This window comes from Zingiber officinale, chromosome 7B (assembly GCF_018446385.1).
Source record: "Zingiber officinale cultivar Zhangliang chromosome 7B, Zo_v1.1, whole genome shotgun sequence".
NCBI lineage: Eukaryota > Viridiplantae > Streptophyta > Magnoliopsida > Zingiberales > Zingiberaceae > Zingiber > Zingiber officinale.
Window position 1 is genome coordinate 97,436,078 of NC_055999.1, and position 16,456 is coordinate 97,452,533.

At 40.4% G+C, this 16,456-nt stretch overlaps 3 protein-coding genes across 3 annotated transcripts; all 3 read left to right on the top strand.

Annotated features, from left to right (window-relative positions):
• Positions 1-7,607: 7,607 nt before the first annotated feature.
• Positions 7,608-8,823, top strand: LOC122003958 (E3 ubiquitin-protein ligase At1g63170-like). Its single transcript, XM_042558918.1, has 2 exons — positions 7,608-8,404; positions 8,474-8,823. Exons 1-2 carry the CDS (start codon positions 7,655-7,657, stop codon positions 8,618-8,620), a joined length of 897 nt encoding a protein of 298 aa, XP_042414852.1. The 5' UTR covers positions 7,608-7,654; the 3' UTR covers positions 8,621-8,823.
• A 572-nt stretch (positions 8,824-9,395) lies between these two features.
• On the top strand, positions 9,396-10,082 carry LOC122004582 (receptor-like protein EIX1). The gene has a single exon (XM_042559445.1). It carries the CDS (start codon positions 9,396-9,398, stop codon positions 10,080-10,082), a length of 687 nt encoding a protein of 228 aa, XP_042415379.1.
• Positions 10,083-10,244: 162 nt separating this feature from the next.
• On the top strand, positions 10,245-12,404 carry LOC122004583 (probable leucine-rich repeat receptor-like protein kinase At1g35710). The gene has a single exon (XM_042559446.1). It carries the CDS (start codon positions 10,245-10,247, stop codon positions 12,402-12,404), a length of 2,160 nt encoding a protein of 719 aa, XP_042415380.1.
• The last annotated feature ends 4,052 nt before the right edge of the window (positions 12,405-16,456 follow it).

Consider the following 16,456-nt stretch of genomic DNA (forward strand, 5'->3'; position numbering starts at 1 on the left):
AAGAAATTTCATTTCCTGCTGCACTGTGGCGGCGATGTGTTCGTCAAAATACTTTAGGATCATGGTAATGGTAGAGAGTTTTCTGGCGTAATCTATCTTCACATTCTAGATCAAGCGGAGAGGTTATAACAGACGACGCCAAATTTGATCTTGTCTAGAAGTGGTGGAGATGGTGCACTGGGCAGATCGCTCTATCATTGAGTGAGAGAAGACTTTAAGATGGAAAAGAGGATGAAAACCTGACACTCCTTTATGTGCACACCAAAGAGAACAAACGAAACATTAGAATGAGAACCAAGGAGGGAGTCCCTGGCGCAAGCACTTTGACACTCAAGTCAGTGCAGTGGTCGAGCAAAAAGTGGAGAAGATGAATAGTAGGATGCGTGCGTGTGATATAAAGCGTAGTAAAAGTGTGCGCATATGTAAAAATGTACTTTGCACATGGAGAGGGCCCCCTTTTTATCTCATCTCTCATAAGCTCCGTAATAATAAGATGATAAGGCATATATAGTGTGAGAATATGTCAGGTAATAGAAGATGTACAGTCTGGAAGATGCACAGTCATCCTCTGAGGAATCTTTCATTACATGTATATAAATAGTCTTTTATAACATCTGTAATGAGGTGGCGAGAATGTCTAATGTCAGGTACTGACAAATGTATAGCCACCCTCAAAGGAAGGTTCCACTACAGGTATATGTTATGGCAGCGAAATATTCCTTGACAAGTAGTTGTTATTCTCTAACAAGTTGTTGTAATTTTCTGACAATGTTATCCCATGGAGGCAGTCCGACCGAACCTATATCTGACTAGCTGTATGATGGGAGACTGGCACATGAGAAGTGGGGAACTAAGTTCTGAAAGTCCAACTAACACCATGGTCGATCAACAATATGACACGTGCTTTCGTGTTATAAGTCTGACTAGCTCTAGGGCATATTGGCTATATATTAAGAGTTGTGTTGTAGGGTTGACTGACTATATGCCGAGTGCCTTGACTTTGTAAGTCCGACCAGATCTTAGTTCAACTTACTGTATGTTGGGAGACTACTTTTGTTGTGTGATAGGAGACTACTTCTAAAGGATGGGGAGCTGAGTTCATTCTGTTGGATCGTGACGCACGTGAGAGGAGGGGTGGGGTGAATCATGTGGTTTTGAAAAATACTTCTTTTCGATTTTTAAAACACAAGTGTACGCAGCGGAAAGTAAATACGAAAAGCAACACCAAAAATAACACAGGCGGTTTTTACTTGGTTCGGAGCCTTCGGTGACTCCTACTCCAAGGCCCAGGTCCCGCGGACCTATCGATGGACAATCCACTAAAAACCTCTTCCGGTACCCCCGGAAAAGAGAATCGAGTACAATAAGAATGAGGCCAAGTGCAACACACTGCACTTGCCTTTTATAGTAATTAAGTACAATAAAGGAAATTTTACCAACACTTTTAACGATCAAAAGATGAAGCACTTCGTGTTGATGTCTGTCTGCCGGGCGCGATCAGAACTCCTCTGAGCAGTCGTCGAGCGCAGCAGCTTCGTAGCAGGAGCCCAGAGCAGTCGGAAAGTCGTTTGGATACGTTGAAGCACGTATGAGGGTTCTATTTTTGAAGCTTGCTCAACCCCTCCTTTTATAGCCCTTTGGAGGAGTCTCTAGAGCTTATCAGATCCCAAAAATTCGGATCAGATGAGGAGAGTTCGAATCTGGCTGATCTCAGGCGCATCCAACTACTTGTTTGACACAGTAATCTTCCGAGGGCCATAACTTTTGACTCTAAACTCAGAATCAAGCTCGGTCAGTTGCTACGCGTGAAAAATTCGAAGCTCTACATTTGTATCTACAACATAGAGTTATAAAAATATATCCATAAATAGTTTATATAGATTTATGATTCAGGTCATGTCTTCCCGAGACTAGAACCTAGTCAGAGTCTCAATTTAGGGATCCAAAATGGACCTAAGCTGGACCGACGCCTACTATCCCTTAACTGAGATGCATCCTCACAGTCACTCTCCTCCAGTGACTCACTTTTACTCACCTGCCAGACGTCCGGTCAGCCCTTCAACCCGTCTGGACTTCTCGCCAACTATCCGGTCAGCCCTTCGACCTAGCTGGACTTCGTGCCAAGCGTCCGGTCAGCCCATCGACCCACTTGGACTTTGTGCCAAATGTCCGGTCAGCCCGTCGACCCATTTGGATTTCGTGCCAAGCGTCCGGTCAGCCCGTCGACCCGCTTGGACTTCGTGCTAGACATCCGGTCAGCCCGTCGACCTGTCTGGACTTCGCCTGCACACTCGGTCAGAGTGTTAGATAATGACAAAACTAACTTAACCTATTTTGTCATTCATCAAAACCTAGGTTAGACTGTTAGTGCTAACCGCACCAACACATTCTATATATCTTGGCACTGAGTGAGGCGATAAGTAACATAGGTACCCGACTGGCTCTGGGACTGACCGACCGTAGGCTAAGAGACTTGTGCTCAAAGAATGGGGAGCTGGATCTCTTAAGTCCGACCGACTCTAGGACTGACCATATATATACTGGGTACCTTGATATTGAGAAGTAGAGCACCAAGTCCCTTAAACCCGACCGACTCTTAGGCCGACCGACTTCTACTAAAGGCTATGGTGCTAAGGAGTGAGGAATTGAGCCATGGTGAGAATGACTCGTTCAACTACATATACTCTGACTCTGATTGACACCTCACCCAAACTTTGTAAGTATCCAATTGTAGTTTAGATGTGATCAACCAAGTCAAGTTAGGTCCTGTTGCTGTTTGATCCTTGTATCTAAGCGTGCAGGAACTTAGGAGCACAAGAAGTCAAGCGAAAGACTCAGCTAACGAGAAGGACGACACGGGAGAGAGTCGACGGGCTTGGTGCATTCGAGAGACGAGGCACTGTAGAAGAGTATGCTAGTAGACGAGCAGAAAGCGCGTGGCAGTTTCAAAGGATAAGAAGCCGGAGCGGAAGGTTACTCTAGAAGGTCGAAAAATGGGTTCAGGTGAGCCCTATTTCGGATGACTGAAATCACCCAAGAGAATGAAGCCGGACAGGAATACTCGGACGAAAAGTCAACTTCAGGTTAACTGAAGTCTGGGCGCTCAAAGTCCTGGCGCCTGGAGCGGCTTGGTCCAGCTAGGGCACCTTGGCGAGGCGCCCCTATGTGAAAGCCGTTCGAACGCTCAGAACCCTTTCAGGTGCCCAAACCAGAGATTTTATCTAGATCCACAACGTGGATAAAGTTCTATCCACGTTCAGGCACCATGAACCCTTCCAAGAGCCCCAATCAAGGCTATAAATACAGCCCTAATCCCAGTAGCTAAACACAACACTTCTAAACGATTTTTCTTTTGTTTAGCTTTGTAATTAAGTGCTTTAATTGTTGTAAGAGACTTCTTCGTCTGAAAGAAATTTATAGGGAGCTTTCAATGTCTTGGATTAGTAATCCCTTGATTGCAAACCAAGTAAATGATCCACCTCTTCTTTCTTTCAGTTAATTAGTTTCTTTTTATACAAGTAGTTTATTATTATTTCCAAAGTCAAGAAAGGTGTTTATTTTCATTGTCCAGGATAATTCACCCCCCCCTCTTGTCGGTCACAAGGGACCAACAAATAGTATCAGAGCTCGGACTGTCAGAAGGTCTAACTGTTGACTGTACACAAGAGTTATGATCTAATTGAGCCATGTGAGTAGAATATTGACCTCGAACAAAACAAGTGGGGGCTCTCATGTCCGAATCAAGAGAACCAGTCACTAGGCAAGAAGTCCTAGTTGTGGCTAGGCAAAAGAAGTCTTAGTACATCGGGTGGACCAAGGGCAAGAATACCTGGTGGGTCGAGGATCGGAGTGGGAAACCCGTGGTCTTTTGTTTGAGAGGGAATTGTTGGGTTTCAAGGTTGCAAACAAAGTCCCACATTGAAAATACATGGGAAAGATCATAAATTTATAAGATAAAGACATCTCTATTGGTATGAGACCTTTTGCGTAAAGTCCAAAAATAAAACCATGAGAGCTTAAACCTAAAGTAGACAATATTATACTATTGTGGAGATATCTAAATTCTTTTCAATTCTATAAACTTTGACTGTCACCTCACCCTAACTTTGACTACGACATCACTTGCCACATCACCTTTGAGTCTACTTCCAACATACCGTATCAATACCGTTCATTCTAAATGGTTTAGTATTATCGGCCCCTCAATAAAATACAGATAGATAAATCATGGAGGACATTTTAACCTAGTAGAACAACCCTTATATGAGAAGGTCAGATACCTAATTAGACATTTTACATCTACTAAAAATTGATCCTAAAATTTATTAGAATAAATATCTATGTAGATATTAACTGATCATATCTGAAAACTGGAGAGATAGTGTGCAGGGTAGGTGGCTGCACTGTTGACCACGTGAAAACTTTGAATTAGAGGAAAAGGAGTTTTTTCTTTCTCTCTACACAAACCAAAGAGAGTAGATAGAATATCAGTGCTCAAAAATTAGGGAAGGAGTCCCTGAACAACACCCTTCGATGCTCAAGTCAGTATGACATCTAAGCGGGCAAATGGAGAGAAGAATAATAGACTGTGCATGTGTAAGTGATATATATATATTATGCATGTTTTAAGGTACATTCACTTACATTCTTTGTGTATGTTCTATGTATTTTCACCCCTCTTTGTCATATTTTCAGCATAATTATTCCCTTTATTGGATATTTATTTTTGTTTTGTTTCCTGTTCACAGGATGTATTTTTGGAGCGAAAATGGTGTTGAAATGTGCTTCGAAGAAACAAAAGAAGAAGAGCAGAGCCCTAGCCATGTGGTTTCACACTGTCGTGACCCTTCACCCGTGAACAAGCACACACGGTCGTGCCACTCATCCAGAGAAGGGCAAGGCTCTGGTCATGTGGTTTCACATAGTTGTGCCACCTCACTAGAACCAGATCAAGCTCTGGCCGTGCCAAAAGGCATGGTCATGCCATTTCTAGCCTTGTAGAGTCACACCACGGCCATGCCAAAAGGAACGGTTATGTCACTCAAGCCGAGCCACTTCAAACTTAGGTCATGCCAAAGGGCACGACCGTGACATGGATCGTGCCCTACTCTATAAAAGGGGAGTTCTCCCCCTTTTCAAATGGAGGAAGGTTTTCCCCTTGGGGGATCCATCTTGGCCCAGATCTACGCCCTCTTCACGCTCCATTCGAAGATCAGAAGTTGTTTTCATCTTCTTCAATTTCGAACGCATAGGATTGGATCCGAAGATTACTCGACGTCTTGGATAAGCTTCTTTTCCCCTCTCTCTTAAGATAGGGTTTTGAGCTTATGATTTCAATATCTTTGGATTCATTCTTTCTTATTATGGAGTAAATCTTATTGTTCTAAGATTAAGGGAGTAATTATGATGTGTGATTGATGTATACTCATGGATTTGTCAATTTCCTTTCCATATGACATTGCTTATGCCTTGTATTCATTTGATCTTATGTGTGAATGATATGTTTGTGCTTAAATCTCATGTATGATTGAATGATTTTTTATTCACCTCGTAAAGGGGATTCCCTAGATCGTATGACCTGGGAACCCTAGTGATAACCCTTTAATCGGGCATATAGAGCATTGCCTTGAAAGGGGGAGTAATTCTCTACAAGAAAGTGTAGAATTAGGTTTATTGGGTTATTTCTATGTTCATGTTATCAAGTGTTTTGTATATTCTTATGGATGTATGACCAGGAGCTCTAGTAATAAGAGTATCCCTTGAACCAGACTTTATAAGAATCACTTCCATTAGGTAACATTGGATGTTAATAGAGATGACACTCCGGCATGACGACTGCGGGTAGTGTTGGTAATGAATTGAATTTCCTACACCTGCATATGGATAGAGGATGGGTAATAGATGATCCTTAGTATATTGATTAGTATCAAAATGAAACCGAACTCGTAGAACACTTCCTTCAACCAAGTTCCTCAACCAATCCTCAACTCTGTCTCTCTCTCATCATCATTCTTCCAATCTTACTTCTCTCAACTTTAGTGCATAGATTCTCAATCATCAATCATTTAGCTAATTCATTGTGATTGATTGATCAAATTAAAGTGCTTATATCCATTCTTTGTAGGTTCGATATCTTTTATTTTTTGATGACAACCTTGCACTTACGGATTGTACACATCAGTAAGACTACCATAAGGCGTGCGTACCTTGCCAACATAGAGGATCCCTTTTATATAGTACTTCTCATAACATTCGCAATCATGAGGTGGCAAAGCATACGAGAGATTATCGAGTAAGGTGGCAAAGCATACGAGAGATTATCGAGTAAGGAAAGACATATAGCCTGAGCAATGTACAGTAATGGTCCGAGGAATCTTTCGTTACCTATAAATGCACCTCTTTTATCTTTTGTGACTTATGCCATTAATGAGGCGGTTGAAGAAATATGCTGTCATAAGTTGTTGGCTGATGGGAAGTGTAATCACCTTCGAAGAAGGTTATAGTGAATGCACATATTATAATAGAGGAGTATTCTTTGACACACGGTCGTTATTATGACAGATTGTTATGATTCTTTGATTATATTATCTGCTGAGTGTATCTCAGTCGGATCTATAAATTGGCTGACTATATATCCATCCTTCCCTTAAGTTGCTCGATTATGCATTGGGTGATGCTGGAGATCTATTCTAGAAGTAATATGAAGTCAAGCCCTTAGGTCCGATTGGTTCTTTAGCCGACCGACATATACCGGGATACTTGCCTCTGAGGAATGGGGAACTGAGTCCCTGGAGATTTGATCAGTACTTTAAGTCGATCGTCCATATGAGAGAAGACTTGTCTTTGAAGTGAGAACTTGAGATCTGGGAGTCTGGCTGAGTTTATAAGGAGAATTGCTTTTCTATATGTATAAGAGATGGACATGCTGAGTTGGGTAAATCTGACCGGAGTTATTATCGATCGGCTATATGAAGGAGAACTGACATGTGAGAAAATCCATAGGGTCGACCGGCAGTGCGGTCAACCGATCATATGCTGAAAGAATTGTACTGAGTGGGAAGCTGGGTCCCCTTATTCCGGCCGGACGTATGACCAAACGGATCTGCGGTAAGTCAGGCATTCCTTAAACTCAACCGACCGTCGACTGCTCGGATATATAATAGATGTCTTAATATAGGAATGGGGTGCTAGGTTCTCTAAGCGCGACCGGCTCATAGGCCAACCATCCTCGTACTAAAGGCCTTATAATTAGCACGGGGCGAATAACAAAACCTCATCGAAAATGACACATTGACTACTACCTCCCCTTGACTTTGACTACTACATAACCTTGATTTTGACTACCACATCATATCCGGATCCGTCTGTAATAACCTGTATCACTCACTATGTCAACCTATGAGATCTTGTTGGATGATTTATTAGCTTGGCAGTCGGTTGTTGATTCAACTATAATTTTGTTTGCTTAAGAGGGGGAGATGGTTTGGCCAACTGTTGAAGGTTGATTGAATCCCCTGATCAACACTTTAAGCCAAAGCAAAGTTTGTTAGATTCTTGGTCACCATCTTAACCCAACTTCCCACCTTACTTCCCTTCCACCTTACTAAGCAATCCATGGCAAACATCCTCCTCCATCCTTGGACCGAGAAGAAGAATGCCGCCGGCAGATAACAATGTCGTTGATGAACCTCGGACTGTGCCGCTTGCGTTCCTGATGAGGATGGCCCTGCGGATCGCGAGAGCCCGGTGGTTTGGCTTCTTGAGACGTGTGTTCCGGTACCAGAACGCGTCGACGTCCGACTTAGTTTCCAACCCTTTCAATTCCTCGCCGTGGCTAGCAGCGGAGTTCATCGTGCTGGTGGCGCAAATCTTCATAGTCACCGCCACCATGGCCGTCTCTGGAAGAGAGAACCCGGTTTGGCCTCTTAGGATTTGGCTCGGCGGCTACAACCTAGGAAACCTCCTCAGCCTTCCTCTAATCTACTGGCGCTACCGCCACTCGGCCCTCAGCCTCGACTCCAACGATCTCGAGCAACTCTCGAGAACCACCATGGATGACTCTTCTTCCTACCTGATGAACAAATCGAGGACGTTCCTCGAGTTGTTCTTCGCGATATGGTTCGTGATGGGCAACGTGTGGATCTTCGACTCGCGCCACGGATCGTTCGACAGAGCTCCCAAACTTCACGTGCTGTGCATAGCGATCCTCACATGGAACGCCCTCCTCTACTCCTTCCCCTTCCTGCTCTTCGTCCTGCTCTGCTGCTGCGTGCCGCTGATAAGCAACCGCCTAGGCTTCAACATGAACTTGGCCTCCGCCGATCGAGGAGCATCGGAGGATCAACTCTCGAAGCTGCCTCGACGGAGATTCAAGGAAGTCAGGGATCTTGCAAACGAGAACCAAGTGAGTCCATACAAATCCGAATTGCAAAGAACCCTTAATTCAAAGTTTAATTTGCTCAAAAATTGGCAGGAGTGCTGCATATGTTTGGCACAGTACGGTGAGAGGGAGGAGGTGAGGCAGCTGCCGTGTCAGCATCTGTTCCATCTTAACTGTGTGGATCAGTGGTTGAGGATTATGTCTTCGTGTCCTCTATGCAAACAGGAGCTTGAGAAGTGATCGCGTTCTCCACTTTTAGCATATATTTTTTTGTTTTTCTTTTTAAAAAACGAAATTGCAACATTAAAGCAGAAGTATATAACAAAAGATCAAAAAAACAATCAAGATTTACTAAAACTAATGGTCGACTTGCTGCTGTAAATATCTGAAATAATTGTAAAGGAATTCAGCATTCTGCAAATCTTCAACAGCTCTCCTCATCACCGTGGAATTTGTGTTCGATGGATTCCGTTGATGTGAAAACTTTGTTGCTACTTTGATTGGGCTGGAACTGAATAAATGGGCTTCTGGGCCTTGCGATTGTGACACATCGACATGAATTGGTGTAAAAGAGCTCCCCTGGCCTTGTGCTGAACAGGTGTAGGACTTATCGACCAACTGAGTTGACTGACCGGATTGATCAATCTCTTATTTTTCTTATATTGTTATGATAATTTTCACCATCAGCATTGGCAACGCAATGCAAAGCGTGATTGATCCTATGTCATGCATGACTGGCCTCACATAGTCGAACAATTGAAATGTGAAAAGAGGTGTCAAATTGACTTATTAAGATTGTAATGACCGCCATCCCTGACAATTACAAATCACTTAATTATAGCCACAGAAATTTTGTGCGCACCATTGCGCTCTGGAGGCAAACCTGTATTTTTCAGGTCTGATATAATAAATTCTTGATGAAACATGGCAAAATGAATCATGAGCAACAAGATACTCTCTCTCAACTTGGCATATTTCCCACCCTTCTCTTGAGAGATTAATTAATCACTCAATCATGGAGGCTGGTAGCATATGCAAGGGCAGTTCTAATTCCTCAAAGCATTCTGCACTTGTCCTCATCATCTTCTTATTGAGCATAAGGGCATACTGCAACGATAGTCTGCAGGCAACGGAGGAGAGTAACTGCTTGGAGAATGAAAGGAGTGCTCTGCTCGCTATCAAGTCCGACATGTATGACCCAGTCGACTGGTTCTCGTCTTGGATCGGTCGTGACTGCTGCAAGTGGAGAGGAGTGGGCTGCGACAGCATTACCGGCCACGTTACAGAGCTTGACCTTCACAGCCCTTACCCCTACTACGTCTATGAAGAAGATCCAATTTTGTATCAGATGGACATTTTCAGTCCTGGGAGAATCGGTACAAGTAAGTTGAACCCTTCTTTGCAAGAGCTAAAGCATTTGAAGTATTTGGACTTGAGCATGAACAACTTCTCCTATGCCCACATCCCCAATATGATTGCTTCTCTCGTCCACTTGGAGTATCTCAACCTATCAAGAACTCTGTTTTGTGGTTTAATTCCTCCTCAATTCGGTAACCTCTCCAGCCTGCGTTACCTCGATCTTAATGGATGCGTCGACTCATTATATTACACTTTCAAATCACGTATTCGCTCTGGTGGACTCCAATGGCTCTCTCATATACCTTCATTGGAGTATCTTGATATGAGCTGCGTCGACCTTTAGAGAGCAACCAATTGGCTTCAGGAAATTAATTCACTCGGCACTTTTCAAGTGTTAAATTTGGGGAATGCAGAACTCCCGCCTGTTACATCCCCACTGCCCTCCTTTAATCTGACATCCATCTCCCAGCTTAGTCTCTTTCACTATCAGAACTTCACTAATGCCATGCTCAATTGGCTGTCTAATGCTAGCCACCTCCGATATCTTGATCTCCGCAAGTGCTATTCTGGACTTCATGTGGAGCAACTGCAAGTTTCTTTTAGTGCTCTTCCTAATTTAAAGAAATTAGAAATAGCAAGCAATCTCATCAAGGGAGAAATTTCTGGAATTCTAAGTAATATCAGCACCAGACTGCAGTATTTGGATTTGAGCGGCAATGAAGTTAGCGGAGAAATTGCAGATATCTTGTGGAATCTTAGGCACTTGGAGTACCTCAATTTAGATTCTACCTATGTGAGGGGGTACTTACCACATGTCATGGAGAATCTCACAAGGATAAGACACTTGAGTGTATCAAATACTCATATAGCAGGACATATTCCAGAAACAGTGGGGAAACTTGTCAATTTGAGGTTTCTTGATTTGTCACACAACAATGTCACTGGAGTGATACCATGGAGCATGGGAAACCTTACAAACTTGGTAGTCTTATATTTGGGGAAGAGCAACCTGACAGGATCAATCCCAGAAACTTTTGGTAATCTCACTAATTTGGAGTTGTTATTTCTATATGACAGTAATGTTTCTGGACAGGTACCAGAATCCATTGGCAAACTTCAAAAATTACGTGCTTTAAATCTTGAAAATAATTTACTTATTGGTCAGATACCTGAGTCGATTGGTGGGCTCTATAACTTAGAAATTTTGAACATACCCGAAAACAACCTAATAGGGCAGATACCTGAGTCGATAGGTGGACTCGCTAACTTAGAAATTTTGGATATATCCGAAAACAACCTACTAGGGCAGATACCCAGGACTTTTGGTAATCTCTGCAACTTGATCGATCTTGACTTATCACACAACAGTATTGGAAGTGAACTAACGGATTTGATTGATGACTTGTCCAATTGTACACAAGGCTCTCTCCTAAGAGTCTTATATCTTGATGGCAACAATTTGAGTGGTTTGATCCCTCCAAGTGTAGGCCAATTACATCAACTAGAGGAACTCTCGCTACCTCACAACTCATTTCAGCGTCTAACTGGAAGTCATCTCCAGGGTAACCTTCCTCCTTTCTTTTGCAGTATGAAACTCCAAGTCCTCGACTTATCTTCCAATGAATTGTCTGGTGAAGTACCAAAATGCCCTGATCAATTTCCTACCTCTCTAGTCTCTCTCCACTTGAATGATAATTCTCTCTCTGGAACTTTTCCAACCTTCTTAAAGAATTCTAAAGAGTTGGTAATTCTTGATCTCGGTGAAAATAAATTTTCTGGAGAAATACCAATGTGGATAGCACAGAGCCTTGCATCATTGAAGATTCTTCGCTTGCACTCAAACTTACTTCATGGTACTATCCCCACAGCCATAGCAAGTATCAAGTCCCTCCAACTTTTGGATCTTTCTTCAAACCGTCTTCATGGTAATATACCTTCGTCTCTTGGCAATCTCAGTGCAATGGCTGTAATTTTTTCATCAGATTCTTTATACCATGACTCACATTATGATGAGACATTAATAATAACAGCGAAAGGTTCTTCCTACGAATACACTGATGAGCTCCGATTGGTGCGAAGCATGGACCTGTCAAATAACAATCTTTCTGGTGAAATTCCAAATGAGCTGACAGATCTTCTTGGATTGCATTTTCTTAACTTATCCATGAATCATTTCACTGGGAGGATTCCGGAAAAGATAGGCGGCATGTCTCAGTTAGAATCTTTGGACTTATCCATGAACAATCTCACAGGAGAGGTTCCTGCGAGCTTATCTGCTCTTTCTTTCTTGGGGTATTTGAATCTGTCCTACAATAACTTGTCAGGAAGAATCCCAGAAAGCACACAGTTGTCAACCTTCAACGCCTCAATCTATGCTGGTAACGAAGGTCTATGCGGATCACCACTGCCACAGTGCTCAAGTCATGCAACTTTTCAGGTTCCATCTGAACAAACACAGGCAGACAAGATTGGACGTGTGATACAATACAGCAGCATTACAATCGGATTTATTGTTGGCTTTTGGGGTTTCATTGGAATCATGATCCTGAAAAAAGAAGTTAGGGTCTCTCTCTTCCAATGGCTGGACAAGACCTGCGATCATATTTATGTTCAGTTGGCACTAAAGCTCAAGAAGGTGAAGCCACTACATGAAGAGGAAAACTAGTGTTTTGTTGAACGTATATGATCCTTCAAGTCAGTGTGTTGTGGGATGAAGTGTGTTTGATGATGCATGGATATGTGTTTTGTAATAATTGAAGATACATGGAATTCTTCATCTGTTATTGAGACTTTTTAAGCAGGATAAGTTCATAAATGAAACTTTAATATCCGAGTAACAACACATCTCAAAGAACAAACTTTGAATGATTGATTAACTGATGAATCACTACTCCATGTGGAAGACTTCAAAGTAAGCTAAATTTATTCGATTTCTGATTACCATATGCCAAACCTAGCTATGGGTAACCAGGAATGAAAGAAACACATGTGCCTTTAATGAAGTGTTACCAAGAAGTGTTGCCGAAATGGTGAACTATTGGTCTAATTTGATAAGGCTGTGCTTCGATAGAGCTTTATCCAAGTTTTAGCAGCAAAACATGGCTTTTCGAAGGACAGTAAATAACTACTTGAAATCAAGATATCAGCATTAAATTTTTGTGGATAATATATGTCATGGTATTAGGGATGATAATTTTCTTCGAATTATGGAGAATTTGATATATGATCCGAAAGAAATTAAAGAGGATATAAAGAGATTTTTATATCCAATTAAATAATAATATAATCAGATATGAAATTTTCGGATTTGAATATGGAAGCAAATTTAGTTGAATCCTACCAGAGTCGGACCAGAGGCAAATCTCATGACGCCATCATTATATATATATAAAATGTGTGATAAAGTTGATTGAGTTAGAAAATTAAAAAAGCCAAAACCCAAATTAAAAGATAATAAAAAGCAAAAAATAAAACACACAACACACCATACAAACTAAACTCATGTAAATTTAAGTTGCATCTCAGATTTAGGGCTTTACATGTTCTTCATTTCTTCTATCTAACGATAAGCGAGAGAGAGATTGGAGGGAAACGGCAATGGAAACGATAATGCCCGATGACAAAAATAAAGATAAAGGTGATCAATAATTTCAATTCTAAGTTTTCTCTATGTACTAATTTCAAAACTCTTTAGTTTATCAAGTTGAATTGATATTATGAATCTATATTTTCTTTCTATAGTTTTTCTTGTTTTTATGTGATGATATGCTAACGTTATTGGAAATATCTCAAATAAATCTTATCCAAATTAAAAATTATCTATATATATATATATATATATATATATATATATATATATAGTCATGAAATAGAAAATTCACTAAATAAAAACCTGATTTACCAACGGAATTACTGACGGAAGGACATTTTTGTTAGATTCCTCAACGAAAATTGGATTTTTGTTGTGAAAGCACAACTAAAATAAAAAAACCGAAGTATTACCGATGGAATCAAGATTTTGTCGGTAATTCCCACTTAATATCGATGGAATCGCATGATTCCATCGGTAATAGATTAGATTACCAATGGAATCATGTATTTCCGTTGGTAATACAAGATCGTTGACGGAATCAAGATTCCGTCAGGAATCTCGAAAATAATTAGGGCATGAATTTGTGCCCTTCTCTTCCTCGCACGTGTTTCTAGTCTCCGATGATTCTCTCCTCTCTAGTGATATTCGGGTAAGTTCTCTCCTTCCCCACTCTTTTCTCCCCTTCTTGATCTTCGTCGTCCTCCAGCACGCCACTGGCAACTTTTTTAGCCACTAGCACGTGGCTGGCGGCTTTTCCGACCTCCAGCTGGGTGTTGCCGGTAGCTTGCACACGACTAGCGGCTTTTCATGCAGCCAGCCTTGTGCTGGCAGCTTTGCAGGCCACCATCCGCATTCTAGCGATTTTGCCGGCCGTTAGTATGAGGTTGGTGGTTGTGCCGGCCGCCAGCAAGTGGTCGGTGGCTATGCTGGTTGTTGGCTGCTGGCAGCGTGGCCAGCCATCAGCTCGCAACAGGCTGCTTGGTCGGTCGCCAACCGGCAACGCATTTGGCCACAAGTTCAGTAGGCTAATATTTCTGTCTTGCCCTGTCACAAGCTCACGACTACAAGCTTGGTTCACTGCATACTCTTTTGTTAAGTTTGTTTGTGATTAAATTTCACTAATTTTTTTTTATAGTATACTGCATTTGCTACTCTTCTCCGGCTAGACTATTCTTCTTCAGGCATAATTTAAGAAATAGTAAATACATGCTATTTTATATGGTTGAATTTAGATGTAGTCGATTGGTGATTTTAGTGTTGATATATTTATATTTATGTTAATTTTAGAGCTCATTATCTTTTGGTTAGAGTCTACAAGATAGCATTGTTTATTATTTATTTGATCTAAAATCTTGGTTTTATGTGATTTAAGTTGATAGATACTACAAGCTCAATATATGGAAAAACAATCTAGGTTTCTTTGGATTCACTAAGTTGAATGCTCAATAGAAAGTGAACATTATGTCTAATCTAAACTAATAGGTTGTTAAATGGAAACTACCCACACTATATTATATTTGATTGCTTTATTTAAGCTTAAATTGAATTGTACAAGTTTAATAGTGTTTTAAATTATATTCTCATCAGGTAACAATGTCTATGAACAAAACTTGGATGTACAATCGATTAGAAAATGCATTTATTAGAGATGATTTTATTGCTAAAGTTGCAGAGTTTGTAAACTTTTCTAAGAGTCATCCAAAATATATGAATAATATCGAGTTATGGTGTCTGTGTAATCATTCAAAATGTAGGAATAGAGCCTTTCGTGATGAAGATACCGTAAAAGTACATATATGTAGAAATGGTTTTGTGCCAAATTACTACAATTGGTACTATCACGGAGAGTCTTATTTGATAGAATCAATTAGGTCTTCTAGTGGTTCACTATCTAGCACAACTTTTATTGCACCTGAATCATCAACTGATAATATTACAATGCAATCAACTATTCACGATACGATGAATGTTACAGTTGATTATTCCAATATAGATGAAATATCAACACCTAAATATTAGTAACTATATGAAATGTTCTCTGGTGATTCTCAACTATCAGCTACTGTAAGGTTATTAAATATGAAAGTAGAACATCATTTTTTAGAAAGATGTTACGATGACAAATGTCAATTAATGTCAGAGTTGCTTCCTATTAATTACATAATAATTGATATTTTTTATAGTACAAAGAAATTAGTTAGAGGTTTAGGTTTGCTTGTAGAGAAGATTTATTATTGTATAAATAACTACATGATATTTTAGAATGAAGACAGCGATCTGAGTGAATGCAAAATCTATACACATCCTCATTATAAGCATAGTACTCGCATACCAGGGTAAAAGAAGACAAAAATTAATTGGAAAGTGATGTATTATTTTCCGTTAACTGCTAGACTTCAACGCATGTATACATCTGCTGTTACAGCTTGCCATATGATGTGGCATCATGAGCATGAGCATGAGCATGAAAGAGGTATAATGGTCATCCTTGTGATTCCCTTGCATGAAAATATCTTGATGCTGTATTTTCCTCTTTTGCAATGGAACTATGTAATTTGAGATTGGAACCACATAATATGCCATGACATCTTGATGTTGCAAGTAAAAAAAAAAATAAATTACATGCTACATTATTATGGACGATCAGTGATTTTTCAGCATACTTAATGTTGTCGGGATGGAACATGGCTGGTAAATTAATATGTCCACACTGCATGACAGAGTTTGATATATTTTCATTACCTTACAATGGGAAGCTATCATGGTTTGATAATTATCATAAAATTTTACCAGTTGATCACCCTTTCATGCGAAATAAAAAAAATCTAAAATATTGTAGTCAGAAAATCTCCTCCAATCCATACTTCAGGTGAACAAATCATTGAGTAAATAGAGGTTCAGATGAGATAAATAAATATATTGTTAGGATGTGCAAGTGTGGTTAGAAGAGAGTATTTTTTTTAGGAGTTGTCGTATTGAAAGCATTTACTTATTCAACATAATTTTAGATGTCATGCAATTGAGAAAATTTCTTTGATAATATTATCAACACTGTGATGAACGTGTCTGGAAGAACTAAAGACACTGTAAAATCATGTAAGGAATTAAAAAAATTAGTCAAGAGA

What these genes read in the sequence shown, in the direction of transcription:
- LOC122003958 (XM_042558918.1), top strand. Translation starts at nt 7,655, where the DNA reads ATGCCGCCGGCAGATAACAATGTCGTTGATGAACCTCGGACTGTGCCG. An exon ending in ATCTTGCAAACGAGAACCAA is followed by an intron (nt 8,405 to 8,473) that starts GTGAGTCCATAC and finishes AAAAATTGGCAG; the next exon opens with GAGTGCTGCATATGTTTGGC.
- LOC122004582 (XM_042559445.1), top strand. Translation starts at nt 9,396, where the DNA reads ATGGAGGCTGGTAGCATATGCAAGGGCAGTTCTAATTCCTCAAAGCAT.
- LOC122004583 (XM_042559446.1), top strand. Translation starts at nt 10,245, where the DNA reads ATGCTCAATTGGCTGTCTAATGCTAGCCACCTCCGATATCTTGATCTC.